The sequence below is a fragment of the Aquarana catesbeiana genome, linkage group LG04 (genome assembly GCF_042186555.1).
Source record: "Aquarana catesbeiana isolate 2022-GZ linkage group LG04, ASM4218655v1, whole genome shotgun sequence".
NCBI classification, from domain to species: Eukaryota; Metazoa; Chordata; class Amphibia; order Anura; family Ranidae; genus Aquarana; species Aquarana catesbeiana.
In genome coordinates this window covers 402,892,618-402,915,751 of record NC_133327.1, presented here as the reverse complement: position 1 = coordinate 402,915,751, position 23,134 = coordinate 402,892,618, and the positions used below count along the sequence as shown (strand labels likewise).

The 23,134-nt window shown below is 44.2% G+C and overlaps 1 protein-coding gene across 2 annotated transcripts in view; it reads left to right on the top strand.

The window, feature by feature from the left end:
* Positions 1–2,443: 2,443 nt before the first annotated feature.
* MTCL3 (MTCL family member 3) overlaps positions 2,444–23,134 on the top strand; it is a 159,704-nt gene continuing 139,013 nt past the window's right edge. Inside the window, exons 1-3 of one of the 2 annotated variants that reach the window (XM_073627225.1) lie at positions 2,444–3,056; positions 3,364–3,588; positions 20,111–20,269. In XM_073627225.1, the coding sequence (XP_073483326.1) occupies positions 2,895–3,056; positions 3,364–3,588; positions 20,111–20,269 (546 nt within the window). In that variant the 5' untranslated portion in view covers positions 2,444–2,894. The remainder of the gene's footprint in view (positions 3,057–3,363; positions 3,589–20,110; positions 20,270–23,134) is intronic. The other variant, XM_073627220.1, reaches the window with a different exon arrangement.

Genomic DNA, 23,134 nt, shown 5'->3' with positions numbered 1-23,134 from the left:
AGACCAAGATAAACTTCTTTGGTTCAGATGGTGTCAAGCGTGTGTGGTGGCAACCAGGTGAGGAGTACAGAGACAAGTGTGTCTTGCCTACAGTCAAGCATGGTGGTGGGAGTGTCATGGTCTGGGGCTGCATGAGTGCTGCCGGCACTGGGGAGCTACAGTTCATTGAGGGAACCATAAATGCCAACATGTACTGTGACATACTGAAGCAGAGCATGATCCCCTCCCTTCGGAGACTGGGCCACAGGGCAGTATTCCAACATGATAACGACCCCAAACACACCTCCAAGATGACCACTGCTTCGCTAAAGAAGCTGAGGGTAAAGGTGATGGACTGGCCAAGCAGGTCTCCAGACCTAAACCCTATTGAGCATCTGTGGGGCATACTCAAACTGAGGGTGGAGGAGCACAAGGTCTCTAACATCCACCAGCTCCGTGATGTTGTCATGGAGGAGTGGAAGAGGACTCCAGTGGTAACCTGTAAAGCTCTGGTGACCACCATAACCAAGAGGGTTAAGGCAGTGTTGGAAAATAATGGTGGCCACACAAAATATTGACACTTTGGGCCCAATTTGGACATTTCCATTTAGGGGTGTACTCACTTTTGTTGCCAGCGGTTTAGACATTAATGGCTGTGTGTTGAGTTATTTTGAGGGGACAGCAAATTTACACTGTTATACAAGCTGTACACTCACTTCTTTACATTGTAGCAAAGTGTCATTTCTTCAGTGTTGTCACAGGAAAAGATAGAAGAAAATATTTACAAAAATGTGAGGGGTGTACTTTTGTGAGATACTGTATATATATATATATATATATATATATATATATATATATATATATATCTATATATATATAGATATATATCTATATATATATATAGATAGATATATAGATATATATATGTATATATATCTATATATCTATATATATATATATATATATATATATATATAGATATAGATCTATATATATATATATAGATATAGTTCAAAAACAATGTGAGCAGGTGTACCTAGAAAAAATTGATGCTGATTTGAAGCCAAAGGGTAGTTACACCAAATACTGATTTGGTTTCATGGGTGCTCAACCCGTGGCCCTCCAGCTGTTGCAGAACTATAGATCCCATCATGTCTCTGCATTTGGGAGTCATGCTTGTAACTGTCAGCACTGTAATACTTAGTGGGATTTGTAGTTCCGCAACAGCTGGAGGGCCACAGGTTGAGCACCAATGGTTTAGATTTTTCTTCTGTTCGCTCACGTTGCATTATTATTATTATTATTATACAGGATTTATATAGCGCCAACAGTTTGCGCAGTGCTTTACAACATGAGGGCAGACAGTACACACATACCTCCCAACATTTTGAGATGGGAATGGGGACACCTACTGCCAAACGTATGTAGGCGTAGGACACGCCCCCTGCCACACCCTCTTAAAGGAGAATTAACCAAAAAAAAAGGTTAATTAAATCCACAAGGACTTTTCTTTATCACTACTATTCCTTTATATTGGATTTTAAAATGTACAAATGCAGCCATTTAGAAATTGGATGAAAGGTTTAGCACTGGGAAACACTTTTTGAAAGATAAAAAGTGCATTTTATATACAACTATATAGATCAGACCAAAATGAGGGAAAATGAGGAGGAAAGAGGGACAGAGGGACGTTGCTCCAAATCAGGGACTGTCCCTCGAAATCAGGGACAGTTGAGAGCTAAGGTACACTTACTATACAAATCAATACAGGAAGGTTCAGAGGGCCGTGCTCGTTAGAGCTTACCATTTAGGAGGGAGGGTCAAGTGGAAACAAAAAGGTAATAACTGTGGGGGATGAGCTGATGGAGAAAATGAAAATACAGTTAGGTGTGGGTAGGGTAGGCTTCTCTGAAGAGAAGGGTTTTCAGGAATCGTCTAAAAAGCTAATAGAGTAGGAGATAAGTGGACAGATTGGGGTAAGGCGTTCCATAGGATTGGAGAGGCTCTGGAAAAGTCCTGGAGGCGAGCATGGTGTATATTGATAAAAATAAATAGTTAAAACATATATATTTTGGAAGCATTCTTACTTTACAGCATTTCTTCACACCTTTTGCTCAGTACTGTGTATATATATATATATATATATATATATATATATATATATATATATATATATATATATATATATATATATATAGTGATTTCCGATGACTTTGCAGACATGTACTATATTGATGGCCCCTCCCGGCGGGTTTGGGTGGAGATCTGGCCTGTATTGATGTCTCTTTACTTGGCTCATGGTGACAGGCAAGGCTGAGATGAAGACACCAGCATGATCCGGCCAGGGGGTGGCGCTGTTGCGTGTGTTCGTACTGCAGCCTCGCCTCGCCTGCATCCGGAGGGTCTTAGCTTTGTGAGAAAACAACAGCGCTCATTGTCGCCAGCCAGAGCCGGGGACATAGCGGGGGGCCACAACCAGGAGCGGGGGGCCACAACCAGGAGCGGAGGGAGACACAAAGCCCCCCCTTTCCGAGGCTCTCCCCCGGCCGGCCGGCAGCAGACACTCCTCAGCAGTAGGGTGCCTGTCGGAGCTGTCCATAGCGGCTGTGGTGCTGAAAGCTCGCCGTGTAGGGCGGAGGCCGGGGGGGGGGGTTGAGAGGACACATAGAGTGCTGGCGGGTCAGTACACACCGCCCTCCGACCTGACACCTGCAAGAACGGAGACCAACAAGGTGGGCACCCCTGAGCAATCAGGGGACGGATCCCCGAAGACCGTGAAGGTGAAAGGGAAAAGCCCGCCCCCTAAAGGGGGAGATGGGGCGCAGTCCTCCCAGGCAGCCCCGGGGGCGGTGGGGAAGAGCCCCAAAAAACAAAGCGGGGCTTACTGGAAGGAGGGATGTCTGCAGTCCGAGCTCATGCAGTTCCACCTGAAGAAAGGCCTAGCCGCTGCGGGCGCCAACAAAGAGCCCGACAATGGGCAGCAGCCTGCCGAGATGGAGGGGTGGAGGGCGGCCAGCGGATTCCAAGAGCTCCAGGATGAGGTGGAGAAACTGAAGGAGGAGAATGAGAGTCTGAAGGTGAGGGAGCTGTCTATGGCTGCCATTGTCTGTACATGTGGTGATGTCATGGGGGAAGCCAGGCCTGGCTGTCAGCTCCTAGACATACACTTGGCTCTTATGTCTGCTGCATTCATCTCACTGCAGTGTCTGATCTTCTCCAGAGCTGCACATCTCCATCACTCCACATAATGATAGCTTGTTTATTTCCCTCTCTTTAACATCACATCATATTTATACAATATATATACCAATGTCACTCATTTCTTTCTCCCTTGTCTCACTCCCTGCCCAACCCCTGTTAACCCCTCCATGTTCCTGTGAGTAGAATGAAATTGACGAGATGAGGACGGAGATGGACGAGATGAGGGATACCTTCTTCGAAGAGGACGCTTGTCAGCTGCAGGAAATGCGCCACGATCTGGAGAGGGCCAACAAGAACTGCCGGATCCTGCAGTACCGCCTCCGGAAGGCAGAACGCAAGAAGCTCCGCTATGCCCAGACCGGGGAGATCGACGGAGAGCTTTTACGGAGCTTGGAGCAGGACTTAAAGGTGAGCTTGTCTGTAGTAAATCTGGTTAAAGTGGAACCGGACCCACTGATTTACCTGTTTCCTACCTTCAAGGTGTGCCTGGAATGATAACTGTTAAGCTAATATAACATACACTCCACAATCAGTTCAGATGAACAGGTTGCGATTTTGATGCGGTGCAGATTTTGCTGTGAATTTTCTGTGAATTTGCATCACCTCTAGTGTGAACCAAGCTTTAAGCCCCATACACACTATCAGATTTTCTGCTGATTTTTTCCTTCAGATTTACCAAAACCATATAATATGAGGTCAAACCTTAGGAGTTTCAATGTGTATGCAATCAGGCAGGCCCTTGCACTACATGGTTTTGGTAAATCTGAAGACAAAAATCAGCAGAAAATCTGATAGTGTTTATGGGGCTTAAGGCTCAGTTCATACTAGAGGTGATGCGAATTCACAGCAAATTCACAGCAAAATCCGCACTGCATCAAAATTGCAACCTGTTCATCTGAACTGATTGTGGAGTGTATGTTTAGTTAACAACACCCCGCAGTCAGTTTGCAAAGCGCAGTGTGATTTGCAGAACGGGATCGCATGGGTGCAGACAAAAAAGGGTCCTGTGTGAGTTTGGTGTAAAGGCGGTGCAAATTGAGCCATACAAATCAATGGCTCAAATCGTAACCCCGGAGACACCACATGTCATTCACACAGGAATGTGCTGCGATTCCTGTGCGAATTACATGCGTTGCCCCGCACTGGCCTAAGGGCTCGTTTACACTTGCTTCAAATTAAAGCGGAGTTCCACCCATAGAAAAGTCAGCAGCTACAAAAAGTGTAGCTGCTGACTTTTAATAAGCGGGCACTCACCTGTCCCACAGTCCAGGCGAACTAAGCCCTGCTCCTGTCCTCCTCCTCTCTGTGGCGCTGGCATTGTCACTGTGGGTGCCTGGATGTGGCTTCACAGCCAGGAATGCATTGTGCATGAGCAAGCTGCGCTGCGCACTGTGACTGCCCGGGCAATCATCTGGGACCTGTGACGTGTCCCAGATAATTGCCGAGAGGGAGGGGGGAGAGGTGAACTTCCTTCCGGTGCCGCTGTGCCCCGGAAGGAATTGGGAGCTGGATCCCTCTAAAAAGAGGGTATCCAATCCCCCCCAAAAAAATTACATGCCAAATGTGACATGTCAGGGGGTCACCTTCACTGAAAGCGGAAGTTCCAATTTTTTTGTGGAACTCTGCTTTAACACACATTAAAGCGCCTACCGCTTCAACATTTTTTTTCATGTGTTTTTGATGCTTTGTGGTGCTTCAGTGATACTTTTTTGAAGCTTTAAAGTCATTGTTTATCAGTGGTTCTCTACTCCTGTCCTCAGGTCCCACTAACAGGCCAGATTTGCAAGATAACTGAATACATCACAGGTGATATCATTTGCTGCTCAGTGATGAGCAGTATTCTAGTCTGCATCTCCCCAATTAATACTTAAAATCTGGCCTGTTAGTGGGCCCTGAGGACAGGAGTTGAGAACCACAGAGCGGCCCCAATTCTTCTCTTCTGGGGTCCCCCGGTGGCGCTCCTGGCTCTTCCTCCGCATTGAGTGTGCACACGGAGAGCCACATTCTATGGGGCTGCTGCTGTGTCCATTGACACAGGCACTGTGACACTGTCACTGGATTTTATTGACAGCAGCGGGAGCCAATGGCTCCTGCTGCTATCAATCTATCCCACGAGGACCCGAGACAGCGGATGGAGCTGCTGGGCTCATTCTCGTCACTGGAAAGATAGGGTTCAGGTAAGTAAAAGGGGAACTCTGGGGGCAGCTGCACCACAGAAGGTTTTTCATCTTAATGCATAGAATGCAGTAAGGTGAAAAACCTCAAGACTTTACAACTCCTTTAAAGGGTTACTAAACTCAGGAGCCTGCATTCACTATATCTGGCCTCCCACAGTACACAGAAATGCAATTATTGGAGTAAATATAAAGTGCTAAATATCTTTTCTCATCAGCAGTATATAGCAGTCTTGTGACTTCTATCAGTGTCTGGCCACACTAGTTAAAGCTTGTGAGTTTTCATTCTCCTTTGACTGTCCTATGAGGCTGCATGACCCCTGCCCCTTTGTCTGCACAGTGCTGATCGACCCTGTGCTGATTACATGCACCCTCCCAAAAAAAAAAAAAAAAAAAAAAAAACTCTCTAGCAATATGCACCAAACTAAGCATGTGGCTCCGAAGGCTCTGTTCTATCAGGAGATAGATTGGGGACTGTAGAAGAAGGGGAGGATCAGAGAAGACAGGATCAAACAGCCTTTTTACACAATGCAGAGGATTACCCCTTAGGTTTCACAGTGAGTATAACAAGCATTCTTTACTGCATATACAGACTGATTTTACTGTTGAGGGTTTGGTAACACTTTAATGAAGCCTGGCAAATGCCCTGTGTGTGTGTATGTTGGTTTTCAATTTGTTTTTAGGGACTCATTAGAACCCAGCTCAGTAGTACCCCCACTCTGCAGATCCCCAGCTCATTGGTAGCCTCGTTCAACAGATCCCCTGCTCAGTAGTATCCCCAGATCTGCTTATGCCCTACTCAATAGTACCCCCAATTCTGCTGATGTCCCACTCAGTAGTACCCCAGCTATACCGATACCTCACTCAGTAATACCCCAAGCTCTGCTGATGCCCCACTCAGTAGTACCCCCAGCTTTGCTGATCCCCACTCATTAGTAAGCCCCAGCCAGGGCCGTGCATACGGGGGTACAATCAGTCCTCCTGTACGGAGCCCAGGCCAGCAGGGGGGCCCCAAGGCAGCTTGGTGAATTGGATGTGGGCAGGAAGGGTAATCAGCACGGTGAGGGGGCAATTACTGTTACTGATGACTCTTTCTGCAGCAGCTGAAAGCTGACTTCTTCTCCTGTGCCTCCTGCTGGCTTTCAGCTTCTGCAGAAAGAGCCATACAGGGGGATCACTTTCAGCAATTGTCCCCCCACTGCACCGATCACCCACCCTGTGCACCATACATACCCCCCTGCTGTCCAGGCTCCCATGTGTGACCCCACCCCCGCAGTGCTGCCGGCTTCCCTCCTCTCCTTCACACCAGCAGCTGCAAGCACACAATGGGATCCTTCAGGATAGAGAGTGGGGAAAGGGTCCAGTAAATATGTCACATGTACCAGCCCCTTCTATTCCTGAATGAACACAATGAGTGATCAGTACTGATCACTCACTGTGTTCATTTATAAAGGAAGCATAGTAAACTATGTTTATTTGGGGGAGGGGGGCTGTCAGGTTGGATGTATGGGGCCCTGTGGTTTCTAACAGCAGCCCTGCCTCCAGCTCTGCTGATCCCCTACTCAGTAGTAATCCCCAGCTCTGTGAATCCACTGGTTTGCTGATTCTCCTCCCTCTCTAGTCCCTGCTCACATCTTGCTATATTGCTCCCCTGCTGCACACTACATGTGACATTGATAGTTTCTCCTGCCCTGGTCCCCCAGCTCTGCTGATCATCTGCCTCTCAGTCCTCTCTCTCTGGATCCAGCTCACCTTCTACGATAGCGCCTCCATATTGCACACTACATGTGCCATTTGCTACTTGCTCCACTCAAGTCCGCTCACCTTCCTGCTGCTCCTCCATGCTGTGCACCAGATGTGACGTCTGCACCAGACACTCCCATAATTTATACACATGATCTGGAAGTGACTGCCGATGATGTCTTTCTTGTTCACTTGTTGGTTTCCCAGTGTATACTGGGATATCTCATACATGCAATACCTCCAAAACAAAGTGAAGCTAATGTTAAAAAAAAGGCTATCAAAAGCTGCAGGTGCTGTAAGCGAGTGTTGTCGTAGACTTCTATGGAGGCTTTGGAGACGCTTTACAGCACCAAGAAAGCGACATGGGTATAATTTTTGAAGCAAAGCAAACACTACGTGTACACAGGACTGTAAGCTTATTATTTTATTTAATGACAGGGGCTTTGATTGGCATTCAGAGTGCTTTAAAAAGCATGTCCAATGCTACATTTTGAAGCAAGTGTAAAGGAGCCCTTACAATTACTAGTGTGCCAGCTCTCAAATTGTTCAGACGTGAAACGGCTGGTGCCAAGCTGATCACATGTGCAGCAACATGACAACTGCAGATCAGGCTAAGATGACAGCTTCCATGGCTGTAAAGAATAGGGGGATTTAGTTGCACTTTAAAGCAGTTTTAAACCCAAAACCAAAAATGTATTCTATTGCAGCTTACCAATCATTAGATGTGGTGGATGCATCAGTGTTCTTTTATTTGGCTTTTTCCCTCTGTTTTCACCTGGTGATCTGGCCAGTAAAACACCTCCTGTATTAGTGAGACACAACTCTGGAGGAATGAGCAGTGGAGGCACAGCAGCAAGCAGCATTGTCAGTATAGGGGGGAGGGTAGTGTTAAATGTATTAGCAGATTTAGAACCACTAACAAATTGAAGTTAAACTCCAGCTCACACTTTATAATCAGTTATTCCAAACAGTTTTTATTTTCCTTTTGGGATAAAGGTTCTGCATGAACAAATATAAGCTGATTATTTTAATCACCCCTGCCAAGTGATATTAAAGGTTTGTTTGTTTTTGAAATAACGGACATGTCATACTTACCTGCCCTGTGCAGTAGTTTTGCACAAAGCAGCCCTGATCCTCCTGTTCTCGGGTCCCCCGCCGGCGCTCCTGGCTCCTCCTCCTTGACCAGTGCCCTCAATAGCAAGCCAGTCCTGAGCCCCACTCTATGTAGCTCCACCCCCCAAAACTCTCTCCTCATTGGCTCACTGGATTTGATTGGCAGCAGTGGAAGCCAAAGGCTCCCGCTGCAGTTTCCCAGCCAATGAGGAAAGAGAGACCCAGGACGGCAGAGGCTCCTGTGCACACTGCTGGATTGAGAGGGGGCTCAGGTGAGTATTGGGGGGTGTGGGGGAGCAGCACACAGAAGATTTTTTACTTTCATGCATAGAATGCATGGAGGTCAAAAATCTTCAGCCTCTACAACCACTTTAAAGCGCCAAAGATTTTTTTCTTTTTTTTACCTGCAAGGTAAAGCCATAATGTGCTAGTATGCATTGCATACTAGCACATTAAGTGAAACTTACCTTAGAACGAAGCCTTTCCAGCGACGAGCTGTCACTGCTGACACGGCTTCCATCTTTATCCGTCTTCCTTCTGGGTTTGCAGACTGCGGCTGTGTGACTGGCTGGAGCCTCGATGACATCACTCCCACACATGCGTGCAGGAGTCGCCGTTTACAGCACAGAACTCTGAAAGAAGGGCCGGGTGGCCGTTCCTTCAGAGCGCATGCGCCAGTGTTGTCACCGGCTGCATATACAGAAAATATCTCCTAAATGGTGCATGTTTAGGAGATATTAACAGTATCTATAGGTAAGCCTTATTATAGGCTTACCTATAGGTAAAAGTCATGTTGGGCGTTTACTCCCACTTTAAGTGGTTTGTCTCATCCATGTAAACTGATACATTCTGCTGTGATTTTTGAAAAACAACATGAAAATAGAAGAAAGAAAGCTTTAAAAAGGAAACGAATACAACCATCACATCTAAGAATTGGTAAGCTGCAATATAATAAATGTTTGCTTTTGGCTTTAATACTGCTTCAAGGATTAGTTATTAGGTACTGCACTTGATTTCAGATAAAATGTTTGACTACATAGGTGGGAAATTTTACAACATGGAGATAATCTATGAAAATTGGAGGTAAGAAAAATGAAGGTGTTACAAGTAGCAGCAAATCAAATCTCTTCTTTCAGTATATTTAGTTCAAACCTGGGTGTCTATGAACTGCTATTCACAAACATCCTATTTTGGTTTAATTTATCTGATATACATTTGTCTTTGACTAGGCCAGCACATAAAGCACAGTGGCTTAGTGGTTAGTTCTTCTGCCTTGCAGCAATGGGCTCCTCGGTTTTTAATTACTGACCAGGAAGCTACCTGCATTGAGTTTGCATCTTCACCCCGTGCTTGTGTGGGTTTCCTCCCATACACCAAAGACCTGCTGGTTACTTTCTAAAATTGACTCTTGAATTATATTTTGTCGAGTGTACCCAAGATGGCTGCCTCCACAGCAGGTTAAGCACTTTGAGTGGAAAAAGACACACCCGCCGCTCCAGGTGAGACCAGGAAGCCTAATGATCCAGTAGGTGCTCGTCTCAGCACACAATGAACTTAGAAGAAATGGGCGCACACCACTGTAGATAAAAATCATTTTTATTTGGACATCCCGAAAACTACAGGAATGAGAATGCTGGGTAGACGCGTTTCGCACACTTGACGTGCGCTTAGTCATTAGGTAATGACTAAGCGCACGTCAAGTGTGCGAGACGCGTCTACCCAGCATCCTGATTCCTGTAGTTTTTGGGATGTCCAAATAAAAAGTATTTTGATCAACAGTGGTGTGCGCCCATTTCTTCTAAATTCATTTTTTAAGCACTTTGAGTCCCTAGAGAGAAAATCAGTAAAAAATGTAACTTGTAAATTAAAATATTTCTTGTATTGTAAAATTGGAGGCACTTTCAGCAGCAAATACTGTACAATAATGTACCGAGTATTCAGCTTCTTTATCTTTTAAACATGGTCTAGGTTCCACTTTAATCTGTTGCCATGGTCACTGTCCCAGGTTCCCTTTATCAGGGTAGATCCTTTCTCTTGCAGTGGTCTGTTGAACCCTTGCTTGCTGGGACTCTAACTTTGTCTCCTCACATTGTGTGCATTAATAGAAACACACAGCCCTGTAGCATAGGATGGCAAGGTACTCCCCTGCTCCTTCCTTCTCCTCCTCATTTTCTTCTTCAAGAAAGCAACATTAAAGCGGAGTTCCAGTCATTTGTGTGTTTATTAAAGCGGGGGTTCACCCACACCGCCAAAAAAAAAAAAATATTAAAAGCCAGCAGCTACAAATACTGCAGCTGCTGACTTTTAATACATTGCCACTTACCTGTCCCGGGGTCCAGTGATGTCGGCAGGGGACGCCGAGAACCCGCTCGGTTCTCGGCAGCTGCCGCCGCCATCCTAGGTGAGGGAATCAGGAAGTGAAGCGTTGCGGCTTCACTTCCCGGTTCCCTACTGCGCATGCGCAAGTCGCGCTGCGCGTCCCTAGTGGTCCCCGCTCTCTGCTGGGAGCTGTGTGTTCCCAGCAGACAGCGGGGTCGGGACAGGAAGAAGCATAGACTCCCATGGGAGTCTATGCCGGAAGTGGGTGCAAATACCTGTCTTTGACAGATATCTGCACCCCCCTCCCCCCTGAAAGGTGCAAAATGTGACACCGGAGGGGGGGAGGGTTCCGAAAAGCGGAAGTTCCATTTTTGTGTGGAACTCCGCTTTAAAAGTCAGCAGCTACAAAAAGTGTAGCTGCTGATTTTTTTTTTTTTTTTTCCAACAAAGTTTTTTATTGTGAATCAGAATGCGTACAAGTCATATCATTTGCACATATTTATACATGTATACATTGCAATGTAATTGTACGTAAAATAAAGATGGTTACATACATGAATGGTCTGTAGTACGTTTCTTCTGATGTTCTCTATTGATATTATCGTTTAATGTAGGGTATGATTATAGTATTTTCATTGAGGGGAGGTATTTCTCCAGTGCAAAGAAATTTACAGTGGTCATGAGCAGGTTTCCGAGTCCTGTAGCCATCGATCCCATATTCTATTGTATTTGTCTGGGCACCCTCTATTGATGTATATCACCCGTTTATATGGGAGTGTCCCATTTACCTCTGCTTTCCATTCTTTAGTCTCGGGTGGTAAGGGACGCATCCATTTCCTAGCTATTATCTTTCTGCATGAAAACAGGGTCTCCTGTAGAAATACCTTGGTGTATTTTTCCAGTGGGTTCGGGAATACACCTAACAGGCATTGTTTGGGGTCCAGTGTCACAGGTGAGCCCATGTTGTCATGAAGGAAGGTCACTATCTGTTTCCATAGGCCCTGTATCTGTGGGCATGACCAGAGGAGATGGTAGAACGAACTCTCTGTAGACTTACACATTGGACACAATGTTGAGCAGTTGTGTTTGTATCTGGCTATCCTATGCGGGGTTAGGTATGTACGGTGTATTATATTTAATTGTGTCAACCTGTCTGATAGTTTGGTAGATACTTCTTTAACTGTGTCCAATGCTTCTTCCCATTCCTCATCTTCTAGGTTACCCAGATCCCTTTCCCAGCGGGATTTGAGGCCGTATGCTATTTTTGTGGCTATTGGGATAGTGAGCATGTTATAGAAACAGGAGATTAATTTTTTTGGGTCTATGTCTTTTATGATTGCTATTAGAGGATTGGGGGCTGACTGTAGTGGGAGTTGTGGAAATTGTGCCTGTATTGCGTGTCTCAATTGGAGGAATCTGAATACCATATTGCTGGCCAGATGGAATTCCTCTTTAAGGGTGTCAAAACTTTTAAGGGTTCCGTTTGACCAGACATGGTGCAAGTAGAGTATACCCCTCTCCATCCAGGGTCTCGGGTCATGGATATTGTGGAGCTCTGGTAGGCCTCTGTTACACCATAAGGGAGTGAAGTCGTTATGTCTGGGTATATTGAGTTTGTTGTTTGCGAGTTCCCAGATGCGTCTGTATTGGTACAACAGGGATGTTTTGTGTGTGTTACCTTCATTGGTCCTAGTGCCCATGGTGATAGCATATATGGAATCTGAGGTTCCTTGGGCCCATTGTGGGCAGAGTAGCATCCGGAATCTTTCACTGTCCACCTTATCTATATGGTAAAGTTGGGAGAGTTGGGACGCAATATAGTAGTGATTAAGGTCTGGAAGTGCTGTACCTCCCATGTCTGTTGGGTTTTTGAGGGTTTGCCATGCAATCTTGTGTCTATTTTTCCCCCACACAAAGGGCTTGAGAAGGGACTCCATTATTTTAAAGTGTTTTAGAGGTATGTATGTTGGGGTATGCCAGAGTATATATAATATTTTAGGGAGTAGTATCATTTTTATAAGGTTGATGCGGCCCCATACTCCTAAGGGTAGTCTAGTCCACGATTGTGTTTTAGTTTTAATAAGGGAATATAATGGTTTAATGTTAAGTGTTATATAGTCTGCTGGATTTTTGGAGGTATTTATTCCTAAGTATTTAATTGTGTCTACTCTTTGTAATGGTAGGGTGGCTTGGAATTCCGTGGGTGGGAAAGTGTCTATTGGTAAAACTTGGGATTTCCCCCAATTTATTTTGAGGCCCGAGAATTTCCCAAATCGTTCAATTGTCTGAAGAGCCCGGTGGAGGGAAGGACCTGGGTCCGCCAGATAGAGCAATGTGTTTTTAATCCTATAATCTCTGGGTCTGTCCGGATAGAAATAGCCAGTGGTTCCGCAGCCAGAGCATACAGTAGTGGGGACAATGGGCAGCCCTGTCTCGTGCCTCTGTGGAGGTCGAACTTCTGAGACGGCCATCCATTTGCCACCACTCTGGCCGCGGGGTTCTGGTATAGTAATTGTACCCATTGAATGAAGTTTGGACCAAAACCATATCGTTCAAGACAGCACCAGAGGTATCCCCACTCAACCGAGTCGAAAGCCTTGGCTGTATCGAGGGTGACTATCACCCTTGTGCCTACATTCTCATGTATAGCCTGCAGGTTTATAAATAATTTCCGTAGGTTAAAGGAAGTGTTACGTCCCGGCATAAAACCTGCCTGGTCAGCATGTATAAGGTTGAGTATCACTTGATTGAGTCGCATGGCTAGAATTTTGGCCAGAATCTTAATATCAGCCTGTAGTAATGAGATAGGGCGGTAGGATTCCGGGTGACCCAAGTCCTTGCCCGGTTTAGGTATCAAGACAATTGTGGCCTCACCCATAGAGGATGGGAGGGTGAATTGTTGAAACATGACATTATAAAGGGTAAGCAGTTTGGGGGTGATTATTTCATTGTAATGTGAGTAAAATTCTATGGGTAACCCATCTGAGCCAGGGGATTTAGATTTGGCAAAACTTGCAATTGCGGTGTCTATTTCTTCTTTAATGAGAGGGGCCTCCAGAAGCTCCCTTTGTTCAAGCGTAAGTTGAGGGAATGCTACTCCTTCCAGAAAGGGGATCATATCGTCTGGTCCCTCTTGGGTCCTAGAATTGTACAAGTCCATAAAGAACTCCCTAAATTTAGATGACACAACAGGAGGATCTGTGATTTTTTGCCCCTCTGGGCTATGAAGTGCAATTACCACTGGGGGTTTGTCCTCATTTCGAGCTAGAAACGCCAGGAGTTTTCCAGCTCTCTCACCCTGCTCAAAATACTTCTGTTTGGCAAAAAATAATTTCTGTCTTGCTTTTTCGTATTGGAGTTGGTTCATGATCCTAGATTGTAGTTTTAAGTGGGAGGCGTTAGCTTGGGATGGGTCATTTTGATATGTGTGTTCTATGCGTGAGAATTCAGTCTCCGCTTCTCATATATATCTGATGAGTTTGCTTTGATCTTGTTGATGCGAGTTATTAGGGTAGCCCTGGCGTGTATTTTAAAAGTTTCCCATACTATCAGGAAAGAGGCAGAGTCTGTGTTTTCTCGGAAGAAGGTCTCCCATTCGGCTGACAAGTCGTCATCCTCTGGCAACAGCGTCAGCCAGAACGGATTAAGGCGCCATGAAGTTGGTGGTTTATCTATATGGAAGGTGAGGGTGATCCAGTATGGAGCGTGATCCGAGAGCAGTCTAGGACCAAACTCTGTCTCAAGGAGACGTGCTAACAGATTTTGGGATATAAAAATAAAATCAATTCTTGACATGGTATTGTGTGTTGCTGAGAAGCAGGAGTATTTACGCGTGTGCGGGTGTTTATGCCTCCAGGTGTCTATCAAGTGAAAGGGTGAGAAAAGCCTGGCTAGTTTAGTATCCCTGGGGGGGTTTGTAGCAAGTGGAGTTGGTCTCAGTCTGTCCAGTTCGTCATTAAGTGTACTATTGAAATCTCCCATCCATATTGTCTGAGCTGTTGGGTATTTTGCTATAAAGGAGATTCCCTCTAGTAGTATGGAAGTGGAAAATGGGGGAGGGACATAGACAGCCAGGATCAAGAAGGGTTCCCCGTGTAATTTAGCGGATATAAATATATATCTACCTTGTGGGTCAGTGTGTAGCTCGCATAATTCAAAGTGCACTGTTTTTGCGATAAGTACCGAGACACCTCTCGAGTGTGTTGTATGGGTCGAGTGGAATGCCCAACCCACCCACGGGCGACGCAGTGTCATCTGAAGTCTACCCTCTATGTGGGTCTCAACCAGGGTCACCACATCCGCTCTTTGCTTTTTAATAAATGCGAGGGCTGCCGCCCGTTTAACTTTATCACGTAATCCCCTCACGTTCCATGTAAGGAACTTCAGTGATATTCTAGGCATTGTTGTTTGTGCCTATATATTAGTATGTTAATGTAGCTTTTAGCCCCATTGTGGCGGGGCGATGTAGGATGGTTAAATAGCAGGGATGGGTGATACAACATATTGTATTTGTCCAGTAGACACCCGATGGAACCGGGACGTGTTGGTGTTGTAGACGTAGCAGTTAAAGTGCGCACATTTGAGTTCAGTTTTTCAGCTTCCCTTTTCCGCTCCCCCCTCCCAGCAACGTCCCCCACCCAGTCAGTGCTAGCCTGCATCAGTAACAGATTTTTCTTTATGTTTTTGCATCTGGTAGCGTAATAGAAGAAGAAATAATAAAAGGGCAATAAATAAAATGGGACGGATTTCTGTGCACCCAGCCTGAGGCTCCCTTTCCTTAGAAGAAACAGAACAGAAAGTATCAGGCTCCCAATACATCTGCGATATAACATACTATGGGTAGCAAATGAACACCAGTTAAACGTAGGATATAGCATTGTCACACACAGGTTAACCGGAGCACGTGTAGTTGAATCTGGCTTTTTAGTTTCCCCCTCCCCCTCCCCCCCCCGATACGTATTCTCTCCAATTGGTCTCGGTGTGTATGCATGACAATGCTTTCCCTATGAACCCAGACTTGACGCTATATTGAAAGGTAACATATTTATATAGAAACGGGAGTTGTAATAGAATATGTTTTTGTGATTTCAATCTACACCCTTCTTTCCTTAATTGGAAAAAAGCAAAAATGGTTATATTCTTTCTGGTTATGTGATGTAACTCACTGCATGCAGCGTCTGAACACCAGTGAAACAAAAGGTATGTCAGCGCCGTGCGCTTGAACATTAAAACACTTACATTGAAATTCAACTTGTAGGTTCCCCTCCCCCTCCCCCTCCCTGCTTTGCATCTTCCCCAACTGATGCTAGCATTCACCCATAACAAAACTTTCTGTACAGTCTCGGCCCTGACGGCATATTGAGAGAAAAAATAATGAAAGTAAAGTACTTGAAGTAGGATGATTGTCTGTGCACCTCTAAACTTCTCTTTCCATGGAAGAAAAAACACAGAGAGGGCTAACCTCTCTTCACTCAGGTGTGTAACTGGAGTTTGCACATTATCAAGGTTGGTGCTGTTGTGGTATTTTCTTCTTAGGCCGCCAGTTCCAGACTTGTATGGGGGCAGAGTACGCTGCACTCTGCTTGTGGACTGTAGAACTGCAGCAGTCCAGAGCTCCATTGAGATGTAAAAAGTAATGAGTGTAGTTCGATCATTTAGGGATTTGTCCCAGGAAAGTTCCAGCATTGTGTATCCGAAATGATCCGCAGAATATAAACTGGATCTAAGCCCACAACAGGGGAGTACATGTAGATATTTGTGTAGGCACTGTGTCCCTCTACCCCTTGGGCTATTCTTCACAACGGTAACAACTGGTGAAGTAAATAGGGGTGGGTGTTCAGTGGAAATTGATAGTGGGTTGTTGTTACATCTATTTCAGGGGTGTGCATGTGGAAGATTAACGTATGATTACATACTCACAGACACTTTAATCCGCCTTTTCCAGGTTGCTTCTGCGTTCCAACCAGGCCATCAGCTCAGCGGGATCTTCAAAAAAGGAAACACGGCCGTCGTGTTCCACTCGGAGACGCGCTGGAAACAGCATGGCATATTTCATGTTGAGGTTTCTAAGCTTGCGCTTTGCTTCCATGAAATTTTGTCTGCGTCGCTGCACCTCCGCCGAAAAGTCAGGGAACACCGCAATTTTTACATTGCCTAGGGGGATGTTGCCCCTTTCCCTTGCAAGTCGCAGGGCAGCGTCTCTATCTCTGTAGTTGAGCATTTTGGCTATAAAAGTACGTGGTGGGGCTCCTTGTGGCGGCGGTCTGGCGGGCATGCGGTGGGCTCTTTCAACTGCCAGCATGGGGGAGAAGGCCTCTCTACCATAGGTCTTGATGAGCAATTGCTCCAGGAAAAGCGTGGGGTCCTTACCCTCAGCCCCCTCCGGCAGCTGCTGATTTTTAATAAACACACACTTACCTGTCCCACGGTCCAGCGGTGCACACACCCCAGCAGTTTCCTTCCTCTCTCCTCCCTCCACGACATCTCTACTTAGGGCACCCAGCTGTGACAGCTTGCAGCTTCACAGCCGTGTGCCCACTGCACATGAGCGAGCGGCACTGTGCTGCGTGATTGGTCCCGAAGTCTTCTAGGACATGTCTTGTGTCCCAGAAGACTTCGGGAGGGAGGGGGAAGGAGAACTTCCACTTCCAATCGCATAAGGCGACTTGAATGGAAGTGGCTGCGGGTACCTGTCCCTCCCCAAGCCCCCCCACCCCCAAAAGCTCCATTTCACCATCAGGAGCTGGGGAGGGTGGCCTTAAAGCAGAAGTTCCACTTTTGGGTGGAACTCCGCTTTAAGGAAGAAGGAGCCAGCAGCACTGAAAGTTGTAAACTGCCAGTGCTTGTATGAGAAATTAAAAAAATAATTTACCTGGAAAGTATATTTGATTGTGCTCAATGTGATAAGTTAAAAAAACAATATGGGTTTGTTACTATTTTAAAGGAAACCTGCACTGAGGACTGCTGCCATTTCTGACTCCTGATATTGGTATTTCTCTGCTTTCACGCTTAGCTAAGTCTTCAAAACTCAAAAAAACTAATTAGGACTGAGCATGCAGATCAGGGGTTCTAAATTTCACCTGCTGCATGTCTCGAAGTGTGGAAGCCACAGGCAGCTAGGCACCTATGGTGGCCTATGCATTTTCTCTTACAGGTTTACATTAAAGTATGGGCTTTCATTTAAGGATAAGTTCACCTTCTGGAGCATGTTACACCAATATTTATGATGTAATATGTCACATGGTTCAGTACATGTCCTCCTCCACCATGATAGTAGGCTGGGGGATCCTCTCCCTGCACCCATTGTCACACTTTGCAAACAGCGCAGCACCCACACAGCTGTGTCATTCAGTCACAGAAATCTGTGAATGAGAGAATTACAAGACCTGTCTGCCATTGTGACAGAAAGCTTGTAGTTCTGAATGAACTGTGAAGAGCGCTGACTCGTAGTTCATTCCTGAGTCATGCAGCTTTTAAAATGACAACCCATACAGAGGTACAGGCTGAAAGCTGTAGGGCTTGTCTACAGGAGCATCTGTGTTCCACTGATTGTGGATGCATTGCTTTGCAGACTCCTGTAGGAAAAAAACAATAAATTCACCTTTTTTTATACCTGCAAAAAAGATGTGCCTGTATTATTTTTCCCCAAAAGGTGAACTTAAGCCCTGTACACACGATCGGATTTTCCAGCGGGAATTGTGTGATGACAGGCTGTTGGCGAAAAATCCGACTGTGTGTATGCTACATCGGACAATTGTTGTTGGATTTTCTGCGGGCAAATGTTGGATAGCAGGTTTTAAAATTTTCCGCAGACAATTGTCTGTTGTCGGATTTTCCGAGCGTGTGTACACAAGTCCGTCGGACAAAAATCCAAAGTACAAACGCGCATGCTAGGAATCAAGGACGAGCTGGAAGCGGTCAGTCTTGTAAAATATCATTCATAATGGAGAATTAACATTCGTGACGTGGCAAATTATGAAAGCTCGAAATGCAGCGCACATTCTCTTCTTCTTTAATGGGATAATAATGAAGCTGCTTTGCTGGTGATACTGATGGAGTTATTGCAAACAAATTTTCAAAGGTTTTTTTTTCTAGTGATATCAAGAATAATATTATTATGCTCTTTTTTTTTTTTTTTTTGGTGCAAGTTACCACAACACCATTATCCCGTAATTTTAAAGATCAAAGATACAACTATCTTGGTGTCCCTTGTTAATTTTACATTGTATTTTTTTTAAATGTAACTGCCTACTCCCAAACTGTCATTTGAAGTAAAACACAGCCAAGTATTATTCTACACAATTTTTTTTATTGTGCATTAATAAAAGAAAACAAATAAAATTAGACATGTTATCTGCCAATAGAACTTAACCAAAAAGTGCATTCTATACATCCAAAAATATAGAAAATATACCAAAGCAAATCATTATTATTCAACCAAAAAATAAAATAAAAGCCTCATGCATGTGTCCTGCTTCTTAATATAGGGGGTCAACAGTGCCAAGAGTTGGTGAAAGCAGGGGTCTGTCATCCGGAGATAATTCTGAAAAACATCTGGATTATTCTCCTGGAGCTCCCGCAACAAAGGCATATGACATATTTGGTCACAATTAATAAAGCAACCAATGTTTGGTCCAAGAAATCCTCCTCCTGTTCCTGGACTGGACTTGGGTCAAAGCAATAACTCCAAGGCCAATAATAAAAAACACGTTATCTCCTCCGATTCTGCAACATGTCTAGTTGACAAATAGCTGTTCAGAAATGAACTGAAAAGTGCGAAATGAAAAGTGCGAAATGAAAAGCGCGAATCAACACTCACCAAACTTCTACTAACACGAAATTAGCAGAAAGTGCCCAAAGGGTGGTGCTGAAGAGCTGAAAAACAACGTAGTACGTCACTACGTTCGTATTTGTTGGCCGACAATTCCTTGCCGTTTGTATGCAAGACAAGTTTGGGCCAACGCCCTTCGGACAAAAGTCCATGGTTTTGTTGGCCAACAATCCGATCATGTGTACGAGGCTTTAGCCTTTAAAATCCAATGCATTTGGTGACGTAGGGAGAGACGTACAGTAGACAGTTCTGACACAAACCAATGCTTGTGTACACTTTGGCAATGTTATGGTTGCTTTTCAAATTTTATTTGAAAGCACATTTTTTTCTGTTAATAAACATGTTTAATGCAATGATTCAGTAAATAAAGAGAACAAGAAGGTGTAGTATTCATATAAAAAAAAACAAATTTCATCTCTGCTTATAGCAGTGTAATGTAGTTAAACGTATTAAAGCTAAATTTGAGTTGCTATTGGTTAGTGTGCAGCAGTGTTTTGCAAAGGGTTGATTTATTCTAACTGGAGAGTGCAAAATCTGATGAAGCTGCGCATTATAGCCAATCAGCTTGTTCAATTAAGCTTTGACAAAAAAACTGAAAGTTGATTGGTTTCTATGCAGAGCTGCACCAGATTTTGCACTCCTCAGTTTTAGTTTATCAACCCCAATATGTTATTAAATAAGCCCAGTACTGGCAATATGTTGAATAATAGTACAGTATATTTATTTATAACTGTTTACAACTGTATTTTAGGTAGCCAAGGATGTATCTGTTAGACTTCACCATGAGCTGGAAAACGTGGAAGAAAAGCGGACTAAAACAGAGGAAGAGAATGAAAAGCTACGTCAGCAGCTCATTGAAGTTGATATAGCTAAGCAAGCTCTGCAGAATGAACTTGAAAAGCTCAAGGAGGTGAGTGCATCCTCTAATACACAATACGAAAGTGGATCTTTGAAGATGCAGTACTTTCATCAGCTTACCATATCATCTCATATTCTATTATATCATATTATCCAAGTGCCTGAATAATCAGAATTAAATCATGGATCCAGATTAAAGAATGGATCCTTCTGCACAGATATTAGAACTTACTTAACTACCTGACAAGATTTATATTGTATTCCATAAAATAGCATATTATATTGTTGTAATGTGTTAAAAGAAGGCAGTATTAGCATAATTTATTTTCTTCTTTGGTGCCATTCAGCATCCTTTTCTGAAATGTCAAATCAAGTGGACTCATAATATAATCTTTAAACTTGATATAAAGGGCATAGTTACATAGTAGCTGAAAAAAAAACACAAGTCCATCAAGTCCAACCTATGTGTGTGATATGTATATGTCAGTATTACATTGTATATCCCTGTATGCTGTGGTCGTTCAGGTGCTTATCTAATCGTTTTTTGAAACTATCGATGCCCCCAGCTGAGACCACCAAAGAGAATTCCACATCCTTGCCGCTCTTACAGTAAAGAACCCTCTACGTAGTTTATTATTAACCTCCCTGGTGGTATGATTATGTCAGATTTTTGATGCTCAAAGTGGTACAATGTTTTGCATGGAAATTTGGCGTTTTATATTGTAGGCCTGTAATTCTTATGCCGTGTACACACGAGCGGACTTCTCGTCCGCCTGAACTCTGAAGGACCTTTCGACGGAGTTCCGACGAAACAGACTTGCCTACACACGATCCCACCAAAGTCCGATCGCTTCAAAAGTGATGACGTACGACCGGACTAGAATAAGGAAGTTCATAGCCAGTAGCCAATAGCTGCCCTTGCGTCGTTTTCGGTCCATCGGACTAGCATACAGACAAACGTTTTTTTCGATAGGACGCGAGTCCGTCAGAAAGATTTGAAACATGTTCTGTTTCTAGTCCGTCAGATTTTTCGACAGAAAAGGTCAGATGAAGGTCCGATGAAGCCCACACACAATCGATTTGTCCAACGGATTCGGTCGTGTGTACGCGCCATAAGGAATAACACACTTAAACCTTTCCAAACAAGAGTCTAGTATACAGCCGGGGTATGATAACGTTTGAAACACAAAATCACAAATTATAATATAATAAATAACTATGAATATTTATAACAAATAATAATATAATAATAAAAATGATTCAATAATATAATCAAATCAAAAACACTGAAATTTGCTCAGTTGCAGAATTGTTGCTGTCATTACTTTCAGTGTTTTATGACAAATTTCCCCACAAATCACTATCGCTCAAGTCTGCAAGTGATTCTAATTTATTATCACTGTTTTCTAGCTGGTCTAAAACTGCTTTTGATGTAAAGGGACACTTTTTGGTTGCCATGGACAATCTTCAGTTTCCAGGCAGAAAGAACAGTATATATAATATAAAACTGCATGCAAGGCACTGGACAAACCACTAGGGACAAAAGGGAGGTGAAATAATGTGATACAGTAATGTAATCTGTAAGATTACAGTGTACTGTATGTGTAATGTGTTTTTAACTTTTTGAATTTGGTGCGTCGCAACGCTCGCAGGGAACGGAGCCCGGCACTCTGATAGATCTGGTGGAGGACACGGCTCGCACCTCGTACACACAGCGGGCAGACATCGCAGGATCCTGGGGACAAGGTAAGTAACTTTGCCTGGATCCTGCGATGCAATCCCGAGTGTGGCTTGGGGTTACCGCTTTTGGTACTTAAAATTCCCCCCCGAGCCACACTCAGGATTACCGCTAAGGAGAAACTCTTTTCTTCTAATTTTAATAAGTGGCCACGTGTGTTGTTAAACTCCCTTCCGCGAAAAAGTTTTATCCCTATTGTGGGGTTACCAGTACGGTATTTGTAAATTGAAATCATATCCCCTCTCAAGCGTCTCTTCTCCAGAGAGAATAAGTTCAGTGCTCGCAACCTTTCTTCATAACTAATATCCTCCAGACCCTTTATTAGCTTTGTTGCCCTTCTTTGTACTTGCTCCATTTCCAGTACATCCTTCCTGAGGACTGGTGCCCAGAACTGGACAGCATACTCCAGGTGCGGCCAGAGTGGGAGAATTATCCCTGGAGTTAATCCCTTTTTTAATGCATGCCAATATTCTGTTTGCTTTGTTAGCAGCAGCTTGGCATTGCATGCTATTGCTCAGCCTGTCACCTACTAGGACCCCCAGGCCCTTTTCCATCCTAGATTCCCCCAGAGGTTCTTCCCTTAGTGTATAGATTGCATTCATATGTTTTCTACCCAAATGCATTATTTTACATTTTTCTACATTAAACCTCATTTGCCATGTAGTTGCCCAACCAACATCCTTCCACATCCTGTGGAGAAGTTATTGCCCTGCTTAGCTTAGTATTGTCTGTAAATACAGAGATAAAACTGTTTACCCCATCCTCCAGGTCGTTTATGACAAATTAAACAGGATTGGTCCCAGCACAGGACCCTGTGGGACCCCACTACCCACCCCTGACCAATCAGAATATTCCCCATTTATCACCACCCTCTGAACCCTTGTAGCTAGGTTTCAATCCATGTACTCACCCTATGGTCCATGCCAACAGACCTTTTTTTGTACAGTAAGCGTTTATGGGGAACTGTGTCAAATGCTTTTGCAAAATCCACATACACCACATCTACGGGCCTTCCTTTATCTAGATGGCAACTCACCTCCTCATAGAAGGTTAATAGATTGGTTTGACATGAACAAATCTTCATGAATCCATGCTGATTACTGCTAATGATACCGTTTTCATTACTAAAATCTTGTATATAGTCCCTTATCATTTATATATAAAACACAAAGCGCTGTG